Source organism: Stegodyphus dumicola, chromosome 9 (genome assembly GCF_044657685.1).
Source record: "Stegodyphus dumicola isolate Sdum_Otavi_A_Nest chromosome 9, ASM4465768v1".
NCBI lineage: Eukaryota > Metazoa > Arthropoda > Arachnida > Araneae > Eresidae > Stegodyphus > Stegodyphus dumicola.
In genome coordinates this window covers 118,615,866-118,639,331 of record NC_140776.1, presented here as the reverse complement: position 1 = coordinate 118,639,331, position 23,466 = coordinate 118,615,866, and the positions used below count along the sequence as shown (strand labels likewise).

Sequence of the window (23,466 nt, the reverse complement as noted above, 5' to 3'; positions counted from 1 at the left end):
GCCTAACTACATCATTCAACCTTTACCACATATTCGCCATGATTTAATTTTTACAGTCACACGAATAACAAATTTTTAACATTACTTTCACTTTTACCATATCACGGTATTTCTTAACATTTAAAATAACAGAACATATCAACATGCCGTTAATTTTACAGATTTGAAAACATACATTAGTAGTACATTGTTAACTTCTATTCTTTCCAAAGCAAGTGCCAATTCTTTCTACATTGAAGTAATACATTTCAAAAAGTCTTTCAGACTAAAACTTCTCTCTTGCTAGAATGTTTTAAATAAAATTTATACAATAACTTTTTTTACAATATTTAAGTTTTTACACAACGCTATTATACATCAACTTTAGTTTTACGCGCGAGTAATTGAAAAACATAATAAGAAAATCGGTCACAACTCATTTCTCGCTCTTTTTGCGATAAAGGTAGACCTCGCATGAGGTAAAACTTCTTGAAATCTGCCACTTGCAGTAAGAATGAAAGATTAACTTAAGTTTGCAAAGTAACATAAAATTTTACTTATCTTTGTAATATTCGGACATCCTTTTCTGGGCCCAGTCTTTAAAGGTATAGCAGATAGTAGCTTGGTTTATCCTCCTTCTTGTACGGGCTCGCCCTTCAGTGCTTTCCTCTGGAAGCTTCCTTTTCTCACCAGTACGGCCAACCTTGAATACTTTCCTTTTCTCCTCTACTTGTGGTCTTTGCCGTTTGATGGCAGCTGGTCTTGGCAGAACCGGGAAACTTCTGTCGTGATCCTGCTTGGACCTCGTTGTTGGCCGTTCAAATTTTTCTTGTACTTTTTCCTCCGCCGCTGATGGCCCTTCCGCAGTTCGGCGACTTTTGCTGCGGAGAGTTCTGTCGGATGAGTCGATCTTCCGTTTTAAAGCCGGGTTATAGTTGCCGTCCTTTCTCCTGGTCCTCTTCACATACGTCGTCCTTCTCCCTTCTTCATTCTGGGGGTGTTCGTGAACTCTGTTTTCTGGACGGTGGAACGGCTTCTTTTTCTTGTTACCTTCCATTTTTCCGCGGGGCAATTTTCTTTTCTTTTGCTTCTGTCTCTCATTGGCTTGCCCTTGTACTTGTCGTTTTTTCACCTCTGGAACTTGTACCTGCGGTGTCTGCCGTGCCGGATCCTGCAAAAGATCTGAAAAGATTTGCATTTTATTACGATCGAAGTAGGGCTTGATTTGATCAATGTTTGCGGAACAGGTTTCACCATTTCTGGCTTTTAACACTACAACAGCGTGAGTTATTTTTTCTATAACATATGGTCCTTCAAATCGTGGAAAAAATTTGGCAGTTTTATCTTCTGGTGTTGAAGAAAGTGAATGCTTAATTTTTAAAACTTCATCCCCTACTTTATAAGTTACTCCCCGTCGTTTCAAATCACAATATAATTTCTGTTTTCTTTGTGCTACTTCCGTATTCTTTTTTGCTTCTTTTATTAGTGTTTCTATATCACCCATTTTAAATTCTGGGGCTCTTTGTTGCACATAAAATAGTTTATCTAACGGTGTTATAATTTTTCTGCCTAAAAATAACTCAGCAGGAGTTTTGCCCGTTGTATCATGTTTTGCGGTCCTAAGGGCGAAAGCAAATTCATTGACATAGTTATCCCAGCCTTTATGAAAATTTTTAACATAACTACGGATAATTTTCACTATATTTCTGTTGACCCGTTCCGCTATATTTGATTGCGGCCGATACGGGACCATTTTTAAATGACGTATGCCCAGTTTTTGGCACATGTCTTCAAATATATTACTTACAAATTGAGGACCATTATCCGATATAACTTTTAGGGGCGCCCCGTATTTTAAAATATATTTATTTAAAATAGAATCGGCAACCAATTTCGCGGAGGCTCGTTTTAAGGGAACAATTTCGGTCCATTTACTAAAATGATCAACCATAACAAGGACATAGCGACTTTTATTTAACTGACTTTTTGGGAAAGGGCCCAATAAATCGATGCCAATTATTTCATTTGGAAATTCGGATTTAATACTATTTAGAAACCCGGCCGGGCGGAAATTAATATAATTAACGGCTTGACATGTTGGGCAGGACTGGACATACGCCCTTGTTAACTTTTGCAGTTCAGGAAAGTAGACTGCCTCGCGTACGCGTTGGATAGTTTTTCGAATACCAGCATGAGAAGCTAAAGGGCTGTCATGGAGCTCATGCAGGATATTTAATCTAAGACTAGCTGGGATAACAGGTCGAAATTCGTTGTTGGAATTCGTAGTTTTTGTGTAGAATAATAGACCATCTATTAGTTCGTAATGGGCCGCCCTATTTCTTATCGCCACAATATCTTGGTGGCTAAATTTTTCAGGATCCTTCAAATACTCATAAATACTTCCAAACTCAGGATCATTACCCAGTTCTGTTATTACAGTTTCTCGGGAATTTATTGTACACGCTGTAAGCATTGCAACTTTTACGGTATTACCCTGTTCGTCTAATTTAATTCGTGATAGGGCATCTGCTACGATATTTTCCTTTCCGGGGGTATGCTTGATTACCAGATTATATTCTTGCAGCTTGAGTGCCCATCTTATTAACCTTGGGGATAAATTTTTCCCTGAGTACAATCTAGTTACCGCCGCATGATCAGAGTATACTATTATCGGCGCCTTTCCAAAATAGACTCGGAACTTTTGCACTGCTAATAGAACTGCAAGTGCCTCTCTCTCGGTCGCGGAATAGTTTCTTTGTGTTTGATTTAAAGTTCGGCTAAAAAATGCCACGGGCTGCTGATTTTGCGAAAGTACCGCTCCTACCGCATAATCCGAAGCATCCGCTGAAATTTCTAAATTTTCATCCTTCTCAGGAAATTTTAACACAAGGGCTTGCGTTAATGCTTGTTTTAATTTTTCAAAAGCACTATTGGCTTCGGCCGTCCACGAGAATCTTGCCTTTTTCCTTTTTAATTTTAACAATGGCTCAGCGATAGCCGCAAAATCTTTTATAAAGGACCTATAATATGAACAAAGTCCTAGAAAAGAAGAGAGCTTCTTTGCCGTGTTTGGAGTCGGATACTTTTCTACAGCGATTATTTTTGATTCATCTGTCTCGATCCCTTTTTGCGATATTTTGTAACCTAAATATTTTAATTCAGGGGCTGCAAATTTGCACGTTTCGACATTAACTTTTAGACCGGCCTCATTTAATAAAGAAAACACCTGTCTTAAATCCTGTACATGTTGGTCTAGCTTATCACTAGTAATAATGATATCGTCTAAATAGATAAATGTGGACTTTCCAAGAACAGGTCTTAACACAATGTCCATGCATCGCTGAAATGTTGCTGGGGCGCCTGAAAGGCCAAACGGCATACGCAAAAATGCATAAGTGCCAGACTTGGTTATAAAAGCAGTCTTAGGCACGTCCTCAGTCCTCACCCCTATTTGAAAATAACCAATCGTTAAGTCTAAAGTCGTCATAAATTTGGTTGATTTTATGTTCCTTAAAATTTCTTCTATGATCGGCAACGGATATACCGGATATTTCGTTATGGAATTTAATTTACGGTAATCAATAGCGAATCTCCACCTTTTTGGATGCTCCATAGGATAATCATTATTTTTCTTACATAAAACCACCGGGCTAGCATAACTACTTGAGATGGGCGTTATGATCTTTTTACGTAGCATATCGGTAATATGCCATTCTATAATTTTTTCCTTATTCTTATCATACCGGTATGGTTTTTGACGAACTGGCAATGCATCTCCGGTGTCAATACTATGGTTAGTAATCTGAGTAAATCCTGGAATATCACTAAATAACGAAGCAAATTCACTTACCACTTGTCGGATTCTATCTTGCTCGTCATTAGGCAGGTGGTCAAGATTTAACCTTGGCGGTTCAACCTTTTCTACACGCACTGGTTTCATTGTCAGCTTAAGGGACGCTTCATTAAAATCCAGTGTAGCTTGTGCGCCTGAAAGAAAGTCTATTCCTAAGATCAAATGTGCTTGCAAATTCTTTACTATAAAAAACATCACCTTTACTTGTTCGTCCTTGATACGGATATACAAAGGTACTTTACCTACGCACTTACATTGTTCTCCTTGCGCCGCTAATACTGTCGTATTATCCGCATTATATATGCGGTATTTGCGAAAATACTTTCTAAAAAAGACTTCTGCCACACAGGAACACTGCGCGCCGGTATCCAGGAGTGCGGTGGCCGGGATATTATTCACCAAGACTTCAATATTCGGAAGAGTAAAATTTTTCACCATTACTGTATTTAACTTGTAGGAAGAGGGGTTTTCGTGGCCTTCGGATTTCCGCACCCTCTCGTCAGCAGAAATCCGTTTTAGTTTAAATTATTTTTCCTTTCCGTGCTTTCCTTCTTTTTCCCCTGGCCTTGAGACTTTTTTCCTGGGTTGCTATTGAACTGTCGACGTTCGCCGGCTGTTTTTGAATGCTCGGGTTTCCTTGCCCACTGATTCGCTTTTTCTCCGTAGCCGTATGCTTGAGTTTGCTGTAGTCTTGGCGTACCAAATTGGTTTCGCTGTTGATATTGGCGTCTTCTTTCTACGTCCGCCGTTGTTCTACTTTCAAACTGGATTGCTAGCTCAAATAACTTTTCCAGTGTAGTCGGATTTCTTAATTCAATAAAGTCTTGCACTTGGGGCAGTAAACTCGGCAAAATCACTTGAATTATTTCAGGATCCGGACGGTTTCCATACAAGAGCTTGAAAACGTGAATTTTTCTTAAAATAAAGCTCGAGAGGTTTTCGATTCTTTGTTGATATATACTAAAAGGTTCCGTTTCTAATTTCGCACGATCCCTTACAACAGGGAAGGCTTTTAGTAGGGCAGTCTTGAAATTTTCGTAAGTATAGGTGGGACTTCCTGCTTGACCCAAGAGACTTCTGCCGATACATTTGAACCAGTTAAGCGCTTGGCCCCTCAAAGCGCTGGTAGCTAAGGTAACTTTTTGAAACTCGTGCACGGGGTAGAGCATGAAGTGGTCATCCAATTTTTCCAAAAAACTGGTTACCGGTGCGTTTCCATTAAACGTTGCTTCTGGTTTCATCGAAGCGCGCATGGTCTGGACGATGTACCCGAATCCTTCCAGGGCGGCAGCTGGCATTTCTGGATTCTGAGCCGTTTCTGCAGGCAGCACAGGTTCTTCTTGAAACTCGGCCATGGTTATTCTTCTTCGTTGGGCGCCACTATCAGGTTCAATGTTCCTTCTAACCTTCTTCGGGAACATACAAGGACCTGACTAGGAACAGAGAGCTTACTAAAGCTATGTTCACTAATTGTAGTAAGTAGACAGGATACAGACGAAGGGTATACAAAACCCTTTATTTTTCTCTATATACAATGACTTCCGTACTTCGGAATACAATGACCCTCCACTCGGGGCCTAACGTAAAAAAGTATAAAAATAAAACTAAACTCTAATTTAACTTTAGAATAATACACGTGGAAGATTGGCCTTATAATAACAGGAAGCGTATGTAGCACAGAGACTGTGAACACTACAATACGCTTAATTTATCAAGAGGATTAAAACCTCTGGCCTGGAAGGCAAATAGCAACTGCGTAACTTCTAAGGTAAGCGGCCTGCTTCGAACTCACTGCTTCCTCTCTTACGCTTGGCAAAAAGGCCACACTTAAATACTTGGCGTTCGCCAGACAAACTTTGCATAAAAACCTTCACGCTTATAATTCTGGCCGGAAGTAGAAAATAAGAAGTGATAGTAAAGATTTAAAATAAAATAAACGTTAGTAAAACTTAAGATCCTTACAATCCTACTATGAACGCTGCCGCACCCTGTACTTACATAATAGGTCCCGTCATAATAATTATATTTATTCAAAGTTCTGGACAAAAATTTTAAAAATTACTGTATAATAGTGTTACTACTTAAGTCCTTAGTTTATAGTACTGTTATAAGTACTATAAGACAGGGCGTGCCTATTCTAAAATAAATAATTTTAATTAAATAGTCAAAGTAGGAAAAACGGAAAAGAGCCAAAGCCTGATTACCACTTGGACCCTCATGTTTTATACAAAATCCTCCTGTATGCCAACCTAACCTTGTTTTTCTCTCGTGGAAATCTGGAAAAATGGTGAATGAGGTCTCTGAAAGAACAGCGCCAAAGGATGCGTACTACCTTAGCCGGAATCTCAAAGGATTTCTGATGATCTAGCGTTTTTCCAAAAATAAAAAAGCCCTTTTCAAATAATAGTCTGTTTAAATAGAATCATCCAAAGCCAATCAACCTTTGAAATAGTTCTGAATTAACTATTATCTTTAAAATAGTCTAAGTATGATGTATTACATAGACTCTTAATGAATATATGGTATGAGATTCCCAAAGTAGGCTCATGCAAATATTCTGCATTTGACAGTTCATTTTTTTTCTTGTAGACCGAAGGATACGAGCAGAACTGGTATGGACGGACCCCTTAGGTTCAATGAAACTTTAAAGGGGATCAATGATCAGCAAGATCTCATTGAGCATAAAGAAATATTAATAAAACTGATAATTAATTGTTTATTGATACAAAGCTGTATACTGTAGTGAGAAAGAAATGATATAACGTAAATACATGAGAAAAATACACTAAAAGTATTTAAATTTAAACAAATTTAAATTCTTAACAAATACGTATAAAAGTAAAAGTAAAAATGCAAATTTAAATTCTAAAAAAAGGAAAAAAGCCAATAATTTAAATAATTAAAAAATATGCAAACATGTAAAAGATTTAATTCTCGAACTAATCTACAATATCATTTAAATTCAGAAGCAAATCAAGTGCAAAATCTATCCATGAAAATAAATCTACTAATTTAATAAATTAAAATTAAATTAAACAATTTTTTAAAAAAATGCATATGTGAATGATCGTAGAGTAGGCAGGAGACAGACTTATCAAGGGGAAGTTGCCTCCAAACCTAACTCTCCAATCATTCAATTCGTGTTTCGTCATTCATGCAGGCAAGGGTAAAAGTCAAAACCAAAAGTAATTCCAATAAAGTGGTACCCTTAGATCTTCTTCTAATTTTCCATACTTTAGCCAGTATTTAGTTAAGTTTTGATATACCAATTAAATCCAGTTCATTAAACTTTTAATATTTTCTTTCATCAAATTTAAGTTTTATTTAACTTCCTAAAGGAATTTTTGAGAAATTTCTGGGAATTTTTAGAGGTTTTTTAAGGACTTCATTTCAAAAAAATTTTAGGAAATTTTACTTTAAAACTTTAATATTAAAACATTTCAATTTTTCTTAATTACTTTAATTTTTTGCAATTTTCACACAAAATATGTTTTACTTAATTTTTCACAATTTTTCAACAGAACACACATTTCAAATTACAAACAGTTTACATTTTTTTCACATACCACTTCACTTTAATTTTCTTCAAGCAAACATACATCTCTTGATTGGCTCAGTTACTTAACTCCCTAAATAATTGATATTACTACCTTTAGGATTTTTAATTTAATTTAATTAATATTAATATTTACAAAAAATCTTTTTACCATAACAAAGATAGCAGCTTGACACTCAACTTTACCTACATAAGCGCCATCTATATAATTTGAAGAACACACTTACTTCTCTTTCACAACACTTTTGCAGACCCCCAACACTCATATAGTAGGGAAGTTAGAATTTACTTGCTTTAAGTATTTTTTTTTAAAAAATTTTATGTAGTATCTAAGTATTTTCTAAATATGAAATTATATTTTTAAATATATATTTATTTTAAAAATTGTGAATTAGTTCTTTTTGTTTCTTTTTGTTTTTTATTTCTTATTGGTTTATATGGATTATGTATAGTTCTTTTATAGTTTCTTTTTATTGATATGCATATTCGTGTAGGGGAAGTTTCTGTAGACAAGGATTTCTAAAATACATTGGTTTCTAGATTTTTTTATTATTTTATAAAAAAATTAATTTTTAAAAAATTTTAATTTTTTAAGAAAAAGTTTAATTCTTGACTTTACTTGCTTGTTTCTCAAAAGACTTCATTAGTATTTTCCTTTTTGAACTTTAATTCTTAAATGTTAATTACTTAAATGTTAATTTCTAAGGGTACCACTTTATTGGAATTACTTTTGGTTTTGACTTTTAGCCTTGCCTGCATGAATGACGAAACACGAATTGAATGATTGGAGAGTTAGGTTTGGAGGCAACTTCCCCTTGATAAGTCTGTCTCCTGCCTACTCTACGATCATTCACATATGCATTTTTTAAAAAATTCTTTAATTTAATTTTAATTTATTAAATTAGTAGATTTATTTTCATGGATAGATTTTGCACTTGATTTGCTTATGCTTCTGAATTTAAATGATATTGTAGATTAGTTCGAGAATTAAATCTTTTACATGTTTGCATATTTTAAAATTATTTTAAATTATTTTGGCTTTTTTCCTTTTTTTAGAATTTAACTTTGCTTTTTTACTTTTACTTTTATACGTATTTGTTAAGAATTTAAATTTGTTTAAATTTGAATTTCATTCCTTGCAGGAATGGCGCAAAGAATATTTAATTAAATATGTATTTAAATTTAATTTTTTTAATTAAACTCAATTTATTCTTATGAAACTAAAAGTATTTAATATATTTTTTTTTTGAATTAGTGGTATTTTTTAAACATTTTTAATCAACAAGTGCAGCATAAAAAAGTCGGGAGCATGAACACAAGGACACATAATAAAAAAAATTACGAAAAACTCAAAACTAGGATGAAAAATAAGAAACAGGCTGAATCTTTTTGAACGAGGAGATTTAAAAATTACATTAAATAAAAGGTTTGGGCAAATTATTAAAAATATATCATCAGTGCATCAAGCGCATCAGACTCAAGTTTTTTTTTATTATATACGTTTATCCAAGGACAATGATTTTATACTTAACCGTTAAATGCGTGCTGCCTATTTGTAGTCTTTCACGTGTATAAGACGCACCTTACTTCATCATACTACTCATCTGGTTTAAAACAATGCGACCTACTCATATATACGAGAAAATACGTCAGTTATATTTAATACTTAGTATTTTTGAAATAAATTGATTTACAGACAACTTTAGTTGACGAAGTACATCATGCTTAAAAAAAAGGGATAGTTCTATATCTCCCTTTCTATTGCTCCTATTGACGAAATTAACTTGTATTTTTCATGTCTCGAAAGTGCGACTTAGGATATATGTCAGATTTATATACAGCAATTGTTCTAACGTAAGTATTCTGATACAAAATCGACATTTTCTGAAATGGCGTACCTACTTTTCCCCATATTTCAAGTCAATCACTCAAAGCGCCAAGTTTTGTAAAAGTCGTTCGAGTGGTTTTTTAAAAAATTAGCTCTCAAAATTTTAGCTCCTCATTGAGTTTGGTATATATTTATTGATATCTCTTTTTTTATTAATATTATTTGATTCCTTCTTTCACAGTTCGAAATTTAGATTCAGTCCAAACAAAATTCGCAGCTACATTTTGATTTGATTTTAAATTCATATTTTTTAAATAATTTTTATAAATTTTTCGAAATTTTTTTAATTATAAAGTATAAAAGTTTTGCCATCATCTTAAAGTAGATGTAATTCTAATCAAAACTACAAATAGTTAGAGTTTTCTATTCAAAATTTCCCAAGATATACCTGAATTTATAAATTAGCGCGTTTTGAAATTTGGCTGTATTGTTATAAGCAATAATAGCTCCAAATGTAGTTTAAGCACTTTGTTAAACTTTTTGAAAGAAAGAACGATGCACATTTTCTTTCCGCTAGTGCATAATGGAAGTGAAAAGAAAATAAGTTCTCATATATTAAGAATTTCCTTAAGTGAATTCTTTTTGGCGCAAACTAAAAAATGTGCGCCAAGATAAATTTTTAAATTTCTGGGTATGTTTCCACCAGATTTTACAAAATTTAATATATAAGACTAATTTGTGTCATAGAATCGAAATATGGAAAAAAAATCCGTATGTCATTTCAGGAAAAGTTCTGTTTTTTGTCAAAATACTTATGTTAGAACAATAATAAATCCAGTATGCATCCTAAGTCGTGATTTCGAGTTATGAAAAAGGCAAATTAAATTTCGCCAAACGGAGCAATAGAACGGAAAATAGAACTGTCCTTTTTTGTTTTGTTTGTGCAGAGCGTGTATTAATGATGCCTGTTAACCAATGGTAAAGTATGCCCATTCGTTATCAGCTCAATCCAACTGATCATTCATCGAGATAGTACCGTGGTTTAATCTGTATAGTAATTCTAATGTTGCATTGACTTGATGTTGCATTGTAATTCTATGTTGCATGTCATAACTCTATGTTAACTTTAGCATTAATTAATATGCTAAAATTTTATTTAAAATTGTATAAATATGACATCAAGCATTTTCTTAACAACAAATGTATTATTTCTTAAAAGCCCTATCTTCTTAAATTCTCTTGAAAAATTTATCGTCTTTTGCAGACATTCCTTATTGTAATATTTCTAAAAAATAATTCATGTATTATGAATTATCTTAAACGTGCTAGCTTAAGTCAACAGTTTACAGATTGTCTCTGTTTTGAATCATCATACAACTGATTACATGTTTATTTGCACCCTTTTTATTTTCAGAAATCTCATATACCTTATCGAGACAGTAAGTTGACAAGAATTTTACAAGAAAGTTTAGGAGGTAATTCACGCACCACCATTATCATTTGTTGCTCACCAGCATCATTTAATGAATGCGAAACTAAATCGACTCTTGACTTTGGACGAAGGTAAGGTATTTATTCTGTGATTTCGAAAGCATACTGCCCTTAATCCAAATACCAAACATGTTTGGTAACAAATGTGAGGTAAAAATGCAGTCTGATATATATCGAAATTTTAAATATTCTACAATTGTAGATAGAAAATTTTCGATCCTAGATTCAATCAATTAGGTTTAAAATACTAATAAACAAAACACCACCTTGGATGGTTTTACGAATAGTATGAAACGTAATTTTTAATTTACGGTAATCGTCTATCAAGTAAACTTTCGCATTTTCTTCCAATAGTTGTTCATAGAATTTATTTCCAATAGTTAAAAAGTAAAAACAAATTAATAAAGTGAAAGCAAATCTAAATTCATGGTAAAACAATGCAAATTATTGTTGGATTACATTTTCTGAATTTCCAGAGCAATCGTTTGATGTACAATAAACCCTTGCCGAACACAGACTTGAGGAACGCGACTTTGCGTAACCGTCTTATTTTAATTATCTCTATTTACCTTATCTAGCGCGAGAATTTTCAACTATACGTGATAGGTTGCAGAGCATCGACCATGCTGCTTGTCCTCTTTAATGAATGGTTTGAAAGTTCATTTTTTTAAAGCCCAGCACTGATTAGAACAACAAAACTTAAGCTTTAAAGTTCTCCTTGTATAGACATTAGGTAATTTTTGGAAGCAGAAGATATAAAAAATTAGCAATACCTTCGCCAGGAATCGAACCACGGACCTCTGCAATACACGCCCAGGGTGCAAACGACCACACCACGAAGGCATGCCAAGAAGGCGGGAGAAATAACTTATATCCTAATTATCGATAATGCACCAGGACGCGGTACTAATGCTCTTACGACAATACATCCAAACGTTGAGGTTTTATTCTTTGTATCAAATAGCTCTCTCTCTTGATCCAGCCAATTGATCAAGGAGTCATAAAAACATTCAAAACCTACACTGGTGTGCAAAAATTAAGGACGAGACGGTTTTATCAATATAACTTTGTACAAAAGCTTTCCAAATCAACACATTTAATACCGTAAGATCCTCAATACGTAAGGACATGAGTAATGTAAGCAACACTTACTAAAGGAGAAATCAGAGGGATAAAAAGAAGCTTTATTGAAAAAGTAGCATGGAGCGCAATGCGACTGAAGGCCGAAACATCCCTGTGATGGGTGTCCAGCAAGAAACATCCAGTCTTTAATAGGCGATATGATCTCCCCTGACTGCTAGGCAGGTTTCACAGCGTCTGCCCATGCTGAGAATGAGGGTGTCAATGAGTTGTTGAGGCATTGCTGCCCATTCGTCTTGCAGCGCCAATTGAAGCTCCGGAATCGTTACTGGTGGTAGGGCACGAGCTGCCAAGCGTCTGCCTAGAAAATCCCATACATGTTCGATGGGATTGATATCCGGAGATCGTGCCGGCCAATCCATACGTTCAATATCCTCACTCTCTAAGAGCTGTTCGGCAGCTACTGTGCGATGACATGGTGCATTGTCGTCCATGAAAAGGAACTGCGGACCCATAGCGCCTCTAAAAAGACGCACATATGGAAGAAGAATCTCGTTACAATAACGGGTCCCGTTGACTGAACCTGCGTCGAATATGTGAAGGTCTGTACGACTACCAAGCATGATGCCTCCCCAAACGAGAACACCGCCACCTCCATACCTGTCACTTTCAATGATGTTTGAGGGATGATTGCGGCTTCCCCGCTCTCTCCAGATGAGTATGCGATGAGAACCGCTACTCAGACTGAATCTGCTCTCATCTGTAAAGAGTACTCGTCCCCATTCATTGTCTCTCCAATTCTGGTGTTCCCGGCACCACAGAGAACGCCTTCTCCGATGGGCAGGCGTTAGAGGTACACACCGTACAGGGCGTCGTGCAAACAGACCACCACCGTGCAGTCTTCTGGCCACGGTAAAACGCGATATCGGTCGTCCAGTCGCCTGTGTCGTGTGTCTAGCGATTTCTCCCGCTGTTTCTTCTTTCTCCCGCTGTTGCCGCCTGTTTCTTCTGGCCTGTAAGACAATATACCGGTCATCTGCGGGAGTGGTTCCTCGTGGACGACCACTACTAAACCCCCCGATAGCTGTTCCTGTAGTTTGAAATTGTCTCCAAAGTCGTGAAACGATGCTGTGAGCAATTCCGAACTCTGCAGCCACATTTGTCACACTGCGGCCTTCCTCCAACTTCCCAATGATTCGACCTCGGGTAAAAGCATCCAGATGTCGTCTAACAGATTGATTATTCGCCATTTCTCGCTGAGGCAGCAACTCGGTGTGATTTTAACTGCTATACGGCGTGCAATCTCTTTGCGAGGAATACTGATCTTACACCGACAACATGCTTTATACTACTCAAACACTCCCCCATTACGTCTACCTGCATATCTGCGCATGTGCTACCGTACATCACCTTACTTAATCTCCTGATTGGTCTTTCTGTCCGCTCTGCCTCTTCGTTCAGCTGATATGCTAATTTTTCGACTTCGTCCTTAATTTTTGCACACCAGTGTATTATGTCAAGCATGTTTCCATCTCAGCAAATATAGCACTAGACGAAGGAAAGAGCGACGATCTAATGGCATTTCGGAAGGAATTCAACATTAGATACAGCGTAGAAGTTATTAAAATTGCAGGGAAGTTAATTCATTAATAATAAATGCTTTCTGGCATCAGCTCTAACTAGAAATTGCCGACAATATTAAAGGATTTCCATCGACTGAAAATAAAGCGGAGGAAATAGTACAAATCGCGAGAGCAATAGGCGGCGAAGGATTTTCAGGTATGGAAGAAATTGAAAATAAAGAATTAGTTGAAAATGAAGACTTTGAAACGATAAATGAAGAACTGAATGATCTTACAACACTGACATAGGGGGAAGAAGTGATAGTGAAGAAGATGAAGAGCCTTTAAAGTACAGGAAGTTAAACTAATTGTTAAAGAAACAGAAGAGCGGTCTGAGTTTGCAATGAGATTGGAGATGAAGAACAGAATACTTTGTGAGAGGTATTAAAAATTGCCCTTCTTACTGCGAAACGCTTAATGAGTTGCCTCAGACATTGCCCCCAACAACAATCACCAACTATTTAAACAAAATACTTGTATCACGTACGTAGAAATTAAGCAGTAGAAATACTTTCAATCAGCATTTGTTTCATTTCGACGTAACACCCGCAAGGCAACTGTTGATCCTTAAAATGTATTTGATATTTTTCGTAGTAAGTGCACTCACCTAAATTCAGTTGTGTTGAACTGATTTTAATTCTACCGCGCATAAACCAAATTACGTTTTAAAGGATGAATCTTGCAAACGTTCAGAATACACCAAGCAAATTGTTAAACATATTTGGAAAAAGTAAATATTTCCGTATTCCAACCCTTCCATATTCCTATTATTCGTAACGTAAATTTGTCGATAAATTTTTTTAAAGAGAATTACCTAATTTCTTGTCGCCATGTAGCGACAATAATGGATAAGCGGTACATGGCAACACACACATAAATAACATATGCGCGTTCAATTTCTTCTAAACAAGTATTTATTCCCGATAAGCCACGTATTGCTTTTATAAATAAGGATATAAATTAATTGTTATTACTAAAATGTTTTCTTGCATTTTGGAAAGATTAAAATTTGGAACGTCCTTTCTACCAAACAGCAAACCGTGGATAACTTTCAAAACGATGGGATTCTACTTTAAAAAAACCTGACATGGACACCACGTGACTTCCTTGTACTGCCTATTAAGCTATACACATTTCTTGTTGGACTTCTTTTATACTTATTTCTTCGAATTATTTTAACTTAATTAGAGGATCCCTCAAGGCAATGACATCAAAAATTGCAAATTTTGAAGTCAAATATCCCAGTTGTTTGTTTTTGAACGGAAGTCAAACTTCTTATATTTTTATTTTTTCATAACAAGTATAAAAGTTTCCCAAATATACGTATAGGAACTGGGAGACGGCATCGAAAGTTAGGTTTAGTCATTTGGAAAAAATTAATTTCTTTTTATTTGTCATTGTCAAAACATGAGTATTTTGGTCATTTTAAACACTTCTGTAACTCAAAGCATATGACTACAAGCAACGATTGCGAAAATAAAGGCCGGGGAAAGACTTTAGAGCTGCTTAAAGGTTGAAGGGTGTGTATGTATATATATATATTTAGTACTGACGATTTCAATATAAATGGGAGGTGCATAAATTAATATTATAGCAGCCCCATGTACAAAACTAAAACATTCTACTCCTAAGCCTTTTTCAGTTATGCGAGATACATACGTTCATACGTACGACGTCACGAAAAAATGCATTATTAATACATTTTAGAATCCGTTTTGGAATAAGGAATCCTGTATTCTGGTCGTAAGTATAGATGCTATGATTAAAATTTGGAAACTACCTTCTACAAAGCAGCAAGCAGTGGATTATTTTCAAAAGTATGAGATCCTACCATCGAGAAAAATGTGTATTAATGGAGATGATATGATCACGTAATTATGAACGACAAAATGATAAACAGATCGGAGCGAAAAATTTCTATTAATATTGTTCTAGACAGAACTTTGCTGCTGCTTGAGCTTTTGCAGCTGACGATGATGATTCGGGAAAACCATCGAAACTAGTCCTGTGAAAATTTGAAAATATAACGCTGATTTTTCTTGTTTGACTTCTAAATTAATACTTGTTCGGCGTGTTATTGTATCTTAACTTTGAAATTGTTGATAATTCTACAACTTTTGCAATAAATAATAATAATAATAAATAAGAGTTACTAATAGCGGAAATTAAATTTTTTTAAAGGCATAAAAACCGGAAGATCAACATAATTTAATCATTTTCAAAGCAAAAACCAACATATAAGAATAAAAAAACTGAGCTCAATGAGCCGAGTAACAGAGAAGATATATATATTGTTCCGTTTTTTTTTTTTTTTCTTTTCTTCTGACACCAGTTGTTACGTTATTTTCTTCCTTCCCGTTGGTACGGGGTTCGTATGGATTTGGAGTGAATAATGACAACACTACTTGATGAAGTATCGAAACACACTTTATTAGCCAGTATTGTCAGGACAGCTCCAAAACACGTTTTACAGTCGTCGATGAACTACTATAAACACGCTGAGACGATCAACGACACAGCCTTCAGGTTATCAGGCTATCACGGTGAAGACAGCTTCACTGCAAAGCACCAGAGCACAGCTCCCGACTCTGCTCGGTCGTTCTCGAAACTCCACGTACTCTAGACTCTCCACGCTACAACTCGCGATGCACTCGAAGACACACAGAGCACGGCTCCCGACTCTTCGGTTCAGTCGTTCCCGGAGCTCAACACGCTCTCTCGACTATGCACTAACCGATACACTAAGAGACTCCTTCGGTGAACTCGACGACCCACTCGGCACTCGCTGCCCGGCTGTCAACTCGATCGACTCCGCAGGGATTGAGTCGCTAGACGAGACATCAACTCGATACATCTAGACGAGGCACACTCACTCGCCCTCTCGATGAAGCACACTGACTGACTGCGGACCAGCATTGTTTATATAGCTTTCGGCTTGTGTTCGAGAACATTCTGGGCTAAACCGGTAAGAATTCGTTCCAGAAAGTTCTCCATCCGTCCATGGCATATGCAAATTTTATCGCCGAACGGGCGATTTCTCGCCAAAGGTGGAAATCCTGCCTTCCTTTGCCCTTTTATGGCAACCCTAAAACTGCTTTGCGGGAAAGCCATCTTACCGCGCCTGTACATTTCGTAACAATATATATATATATCTTCATTTGGTGCGGCTTATTGCTACTAAAAAGGGAGGTACACAAATACCTGCTATAGCAGTCGTATATACAAAATTTCAACGTTCTGAGGCTATTCTTTTTGAATTATGCGAGATGCATACATACATACATACGTATGTAACGGTCGCCACGAAAAATTCTCTTCTGAATCCATTTTAAATTAGTTTTATAATTCGTTTTGAGGAAAAGAGTCCTTTATTCTGTCATTAAATACAGATGTCAGGCTAAAACTTCGCTCTATTGCATTCGATAGGTTAAAATGGATATTTTCGCTGAATTATAGTAACCGGAATTTTTCGAGATTACAATACTTCCTTTACTTCGTAAAAGGAAGTAAAAATGAATAATGTTTACATTAAATTTAGGTTAATTAAAAAAAAAGATCTTGTAGTAAAAATGTCAAGAAACTTATTCTCATAGGCTAAAAATCCGTTACATATAAATATGGTTCGGAAATATGTTAAGCGTAGAGAAATCTTTTCAAATGCAAATTGATGAAGTAATACCTTAGACGGTAGGGTTTATATAAGCTTATAATATTTATACAAGCTCAACGTTTTGTGTTTCATACAATTTTCAAAATTGTTTTGCTATCACTTTTATACTTTTATTTTTGAAGAATTACCTAACAGTTTTCCTAGTAATTGATTGAGGGCTAGAAATATTTCCTTTATAAAATTTCCCAGATAACGTTTTTAGTTCTGTTTTAAGTGTATATATATATTCAAAATAGTTTAAATAAAGGATTCTGAAACCATCATAACGTTTCATAGAGCCAAGACTATCAAGAATACAGTTGTCGTCAATGAAGAATTAACAGCGGAGGAATGGAAACGACGATACGAGAAAGAACGAGAAAAAGCCTTGCGTGTGAAAGCTCAGCTGACACGTGCAGAATATGAATTAAGCAGATGGCGAAATGGTAAGCATGAAAAATATTTTCTTGGAGAGGGGAGAAGAATATTGTTTTATATTTTTAGAAAACATATTTAAATATATATCACAGTAAGCCCTTGCCGAATGCGGACTTACGGAACGTGATTTTGCGTATGTGCCTTTTCTTAACTGTATCCCTTTAATTTGTCCAGTGCGACATTTCAGTTATACGGGGTACCCTGTAGAGTGTCGCCGCTTTGCGATAGTAAATTCAATGACTAGTTTCAAAATTCATTTATTCACGAAATTAAACATTACTCACATCAGCAAAAACGTGAATATTAAAGTTCTCTTAATTCTCTATAATACTCCAGAACACGGTAATGAAGCCCTCGCAGCTTTGCATCCAAATGTATTTCTTCCACCCAACCCCACTTCCGTATCTAAGAAAGATCAAGAAATCATAAGAACATTCAGAGCCTGTTAGGTCGCACAAGTTTACATCTCTGCAAATAAAGCACTATACGAGTTAAAGCACGACATACTTCTGATATTATGAAAGCAGTTCAACAAAAGTCGCTCCATAGAAATCCTTAAACTCGTATGGAAACAAGTTATCAACAATGAATGCTTGCTGGCATCAGAGCTGACCACAAGTTATCAACGATTATAAAATATTTTTCATCGACTGAAAATGAAGCTCAGGAAATCGTACAAATTACAAAAGCAATAGGTAGCGAAGGAGTTTGTATGAAATAAGGAAAATTAAAGAACTTGTCGGAAAAGACGATCATCGGGAAAGACGATTGTAGGAAATGACAAGTGAAGATTCGGATGATCTGATAATACTAGTTGATAGTGAAAACATTGATAGTGAAGAAGATAAAGAGCCTTTTAACATACAAGAAATGGAACGATTTGTTGTTGAAAAAAGCACAGGAACTCTCCGATTTTGTTGTGGAGATGGACCCAAATGAAGAAAGATGAGAATACTTTATGAGAGATATTAATGAGTCATATCAGATATTGCCCCAAGCAAAAATCACCAGCTATTTAAAAAGATTACCTACATTTTAAGCAGTAATAGAAAGGCTTTCGATTACCATTTGTTTCATTTTCTCTTTTATATACAATAATATTTTAGGTTTGTATAAACTATACATACTCTCTCAATCTGAACTAAACCTAATCCTTTTTTTCCCATAGAAAGTAAACTCTGCAGAACACGATTTATCCACAAGATTAATGTGTTAATGACGTAATCCCCGCGTTCGCCGAGGGTTTACTGGAGATGCAAAACTATCTTCAAACTTTATTATAGGCCCACCAGCGTCCGAATGGTAAAAGCTGCTGAATATTGGTTGCTCGGTCCGGGATTCGATTCCCGGTGATCGGGCTGGCTTTCGTGGTTTTCCTTATGTGGTACGTGGATACGAGCCAGTTTCCTTTAAAAAGTCCTCCATGGGGCATTCTTCCGTTTCCGTATAGTGCCTAATGTTGAATCGCGTAATAAATAAATAATAATAATAATATTAAATGAGAATTAAATGACTGAAATTAATTTTTTTATTTTAGTAGTCGCTTAAAGTAGTTCTCATAAAAAAGGGAAAATATAGAATGATTTTAATGAATGTCAAGCTAGTGTCATTTCGTAAAAATAGTTTATATTTCTAACCAGGCATCTCATGATTTAAGGGCATTTTAATTTAAATCAGTAAGATCAAAAAGTAGAAAGTATTCCTCACAACTGCGTTTATTACTTTTAAATTTCTTAGTTTGTTGAGCTCACCAGCAGTCGATCGGTCGCTGAAACTCATAGTTCGGTTCGAGACTTGAAATCCTTGCGAACGGGTTGGCTGCATTGGCTTTTTTGTGGTTTTTCCCGTATGTAACGTGAATATGAGTCAGTTTCTGTTAGGAAGTTCTCCACGAAGACATCCCTCTCCTTAGGCAGATAGCCTTCAGTAGCTTTATCATAATTAAACAGACCCTTACCAAACTTTAGTTCTGAAGGTTAGATATCTTACGTTTTACTGAATAGCAACAGGTTAGGGAGTAGAAGATAAAAGTATTTTATTTTGTACAGGGGCAATACTTTGCATTTAAAATTGGAATTTTTTGATTAAATTCAGAAGCCTTATATCTTACATTTTGGAGAATAGCAAGTCTCCCGCAGAGGAGACAAAATTATTTTATTTCGAACAGTGTTACCACTGCTCGCTTTCAGATCGCAGTTCGTTAATCATAAATTCATTAAATTCTTATATTGTACAAATTATTGTAAACATCTGAAGCATGTCAGTTTAATAAGAAAAGAAATAAACAAAAGCATATAGTGTAATGCAATCATTACCATCTGTATGCAAACCTCTTGAACTGTTATCTATTGATAAACTATTATATATTGTTTAAACTATTATGATTCTACTATAAAGTATATTCTCATTACTATAATAATACTTACGATATGTATGGACTTTTGTTTCTAAAAGTGTAACTACTGATAATAATTGTTTAAGGTACATATTTCAAATTCAGGTCCCAAAGAGAAATGGTAGAAACGCTGCTTTTGCTTCTTCAAAATTTAAGCATTGTTTAAGAAGGAATAATTTTACACAATTGTTAACTGCCGCTAATAGACCACAAAATAATGGTACAGCAGAAAGAATTAATCAAACCATTAAAACTATACTAAAATATAAATTAAATTCTTATCAATGCAATATTGCGTGACCAAAATTGTCACCTCACGTTACTGAAGGGTAAAAAACACAACGTCTTCCGTAACAAAATTCCTACCATCTTACTAAATGTATGGAAAATCATATTATGATTCTTTAATTGAAAATCAAGATTTATACCCACCAGTTGAAGAAGGTAGGAAAATTTCTCAAAAGATGTCCGAGTGTTATCACAATGTAAACAAAAATAGATATAACTCCCATTTTAAAGCAAGTAATTTTAAACATAGTGGTTTAGTAATGTATGAAGAATTTTAATATCCTATTACTAGAAAACATTCCCTTCCTTTATTCAGGCTTTAATAAAATTTTAAAGCGATATTATGAAGTTACCTTTGAAATAGATAAATAAAATTCCTTACTAAAAGGAAATCAGAAATTGTCCATTCTACTAGTCTCAGACCTTTTAATACAGAAAATGAATTTAAATAACTGTCAGAAATAATAATACCTGTTGGTGTTCAGAATTAAGCAAGTTTTATTTTCCAAACTGTAAAATTCCAAAATTTAAATTTATTAAATTTTGTATAACCCGATTGTGATTTTCTAATCTCATAAAGATATTAACGCCTAACAATGACAATTTTATTCCCGAATTTGACCTTTACCCAGTCTGGCTCTTTTCCTTTTTCCTAGGGAGTTTCCGTTCAAAATTTGTTGTATATGTTTCTCCTAAGCCCGGAGATGAGGTGACGAAAATTTTGTCCTTCAACATTTTGCAATCTGGATATCATACCAGATTCTAAAAGACTGCATGTTATCTTGCTGTAAGTCTGATTCAAGGTTTTACACCATCTGTATTATTCTTTGTGCTCTCTCCTTAGAGACAGAACAGCCTGCTGTCCCCCTAGGAAATTACTACTTCTTATCCCATTCTTAATGTGTTTTTTTTTCAATTAGGACAGTCAACTATGGTCCTGAACAGACTGAGAATTGTTTTCATCAGTCGCATTTTTCTGACCATAGTTTCAGCATAAAGTGCTTCTACACGTACAACAAGACACACATTTAAATTCTTTATTATTATTATTATTTTACAGTAATGTCAGATTTTTTTACTAAATTATATGACATGACTGGAGGATACTAGTTATTTGCCTTAATTTGAATTTTAATTTTTGTATATTTATTTGTATTACAAGTACATAATGTAAAAGAACTTTTATGGCCATTAAAATAATAGAAACTCTCAGGGGGTTTATGTGTCACTGTATCCCACAGCCATCAGCAGGTAGTCATGGTGATTCGTTTATACAGGACCTGTCATTTTTGTCAAAGTTTATTATTATATTGTTTTTGTTTGTTTTTATGTATTAAGTATTACATTGCTCTACAATAACAACATCTAAATTTGTTTTATATTACGCGAAATATAATTTTATCACTTTATCTTACCTTAGAAACATTTTAAATTTTATATTGCTGATTATAATGCATGGTTTTATGAGCTGTTCAACTGACTGTAAAGTTCTTGATGTGTTCTTCCAAGTCCTTTCCAAAAACTATAAACATTCTCCACTCTTGATACTCCACATTCAAACATTTATAGGTAATGTTTAATAATATTTCTAGAACTTTACAAACTTTATCATTTAGAGACTTTCAAATTCAACTTTAAGTCCGTATCTGAATTTCATTATCAAATTGTATAATATTTTGTTATTATATTTTTAAATTATATTTCTGTATATTTTTCTGTATTCAAATATGAGAAAGTTCATGAAGCAAATGATTGGGTATAATGGAAACATAAATAGTATGGACTGGGTATAGTGGAAACGTCATTTGCTTTCTCATTGCAATTGTAAATATTGTAAATAATCTCCAAAGTTCCTCTTCCTTTGCCAACTCTACTGCTTTCTTCTCAAAACTCTACTCTTTTCTTCTCAAAACTCTACTCTTTTCTTCTCAAAACTCTACTCTTTTCTTCTCAAAACTCTACTCTTTTCTTCTCAAAACTCCTCTTTTCTTCTCGCCTATCCTTTTTCTCTTTGAAAGGAAAAGGGAGAAATATGTTAAATATAAAATATGAAACAAAATTATTAAACTTAAATGGAATCAATTGGCAAGGGGCCTTCAAATACAAGCAAAAATTACAAGAACATTATGAAATAAAGAAATATAGTGGAACGGCACTCAGTGAATGAAGAAGTCGCTTTGAATATTCAGTTTTGGAAATTGGATGTAATAACTATATTACAACGGATAATGTACTAGCAATATTACTTGAAACTTATTAGTTTCAAGTAAATGCAATGAAGCTTATTACTAAAAAAAAAGAAAGAATATCTCCAGCTCATCATTAAGTTCTCCAAAATGGTGAACTCAAACGCAAATATTCTGCGAGAAAAGCTTTTTTCTCCCGTGTGCTTGCTTTAAAATAGAATGAAAGGTTTCCTTTATAACTGCGAACATTTCAAATCCTTATATCTGATACATTTTTAGGAGTCGAAATTCTAAATTCATAAACGCCAATTAAAATCGAGCAATTTTCAAAAACTCGCCAAATATTTAGAAATTCATTTGCAATTTTCATACAGATTTCATCGAAGAGCTTTCGTTTTCTGCTCTATGCGGCGATGTAAACAGTAAAATTTTGATACACTCAGTTTGCTCGTTAAACGAAGATATGCACAAAAATATAGACCGAATTTTGAAATAATCCTCTCCTCGAAGCGCATTGTCATTGACAAATCGCGTATGTACAAAATTTGAACTTGATTACTGCTCAGGAAGTAGGTTAGAAATCGATGACAAAATTCCATTTAGAGTGAAACATCATCAGTCAGTTAAATAAAAGTTTATAACAAACACGAAATGCTCCTGTACCATTGTTTCGTTTTATATAATGCTACAGATTTTGTATTTTTTTAGCTATTTTTAGTAGAATTGTAATTAAAATTGTTTTATATCCCCGTATAATGCAGCACGAGACATATTTTAAGAGAAAGCTACGCCGGAAAATTAAAAATACAGGAGCACGCGAATTTAACATTTAAGAAATAGATATCTCGTAATTTATATTTAATTTGATTAAATTTAATTGACTACTATGTTATCTGTAACCGTAATTCTACTCTTTTGCTTTCCAGAAATCTCGAGAAAACAGAAATTACCAGAACTTTCTCGCGACCGATTAAAAAGCCATATAAAGACATTTCAGCTCAGTTGTTTTTAATTAGCTTCTCTTGTTATTGTTCATCGGATTAGCTTTCTCTGCCCTGTGAATTACTTTCTATTTAACGTTTTAGTAGTTTAAATACAGCT

At 34.6% G+C, this 23,466-nt stretch overlaps 1 protein-coding gene across 1 annotated transcript in view; it reads left to right on the top strand.

Moving 5' to 3' along the window:
- The window catches only part of LOC118179524 (kinesin heavy chain-like), a 190,982-nt gene that overhangs the window by 98,034 nt on the left and 69,482 nt on the right, over nt 1–23,466 (top strand). The window contains exons 10-11 of the mRNA XM_035348781.2: nt 10,631–10,779; nt 17,356–17,504. Coding sequence (XP_035204672.1) covers nt 10,631–10,779; nt 17,356–17,504 — 298 coding nt within the window. The remainder of the gene's footprint in view (nt 1–10,630; nt 10,780–17,355; nt 17,505–23,466) is intronic.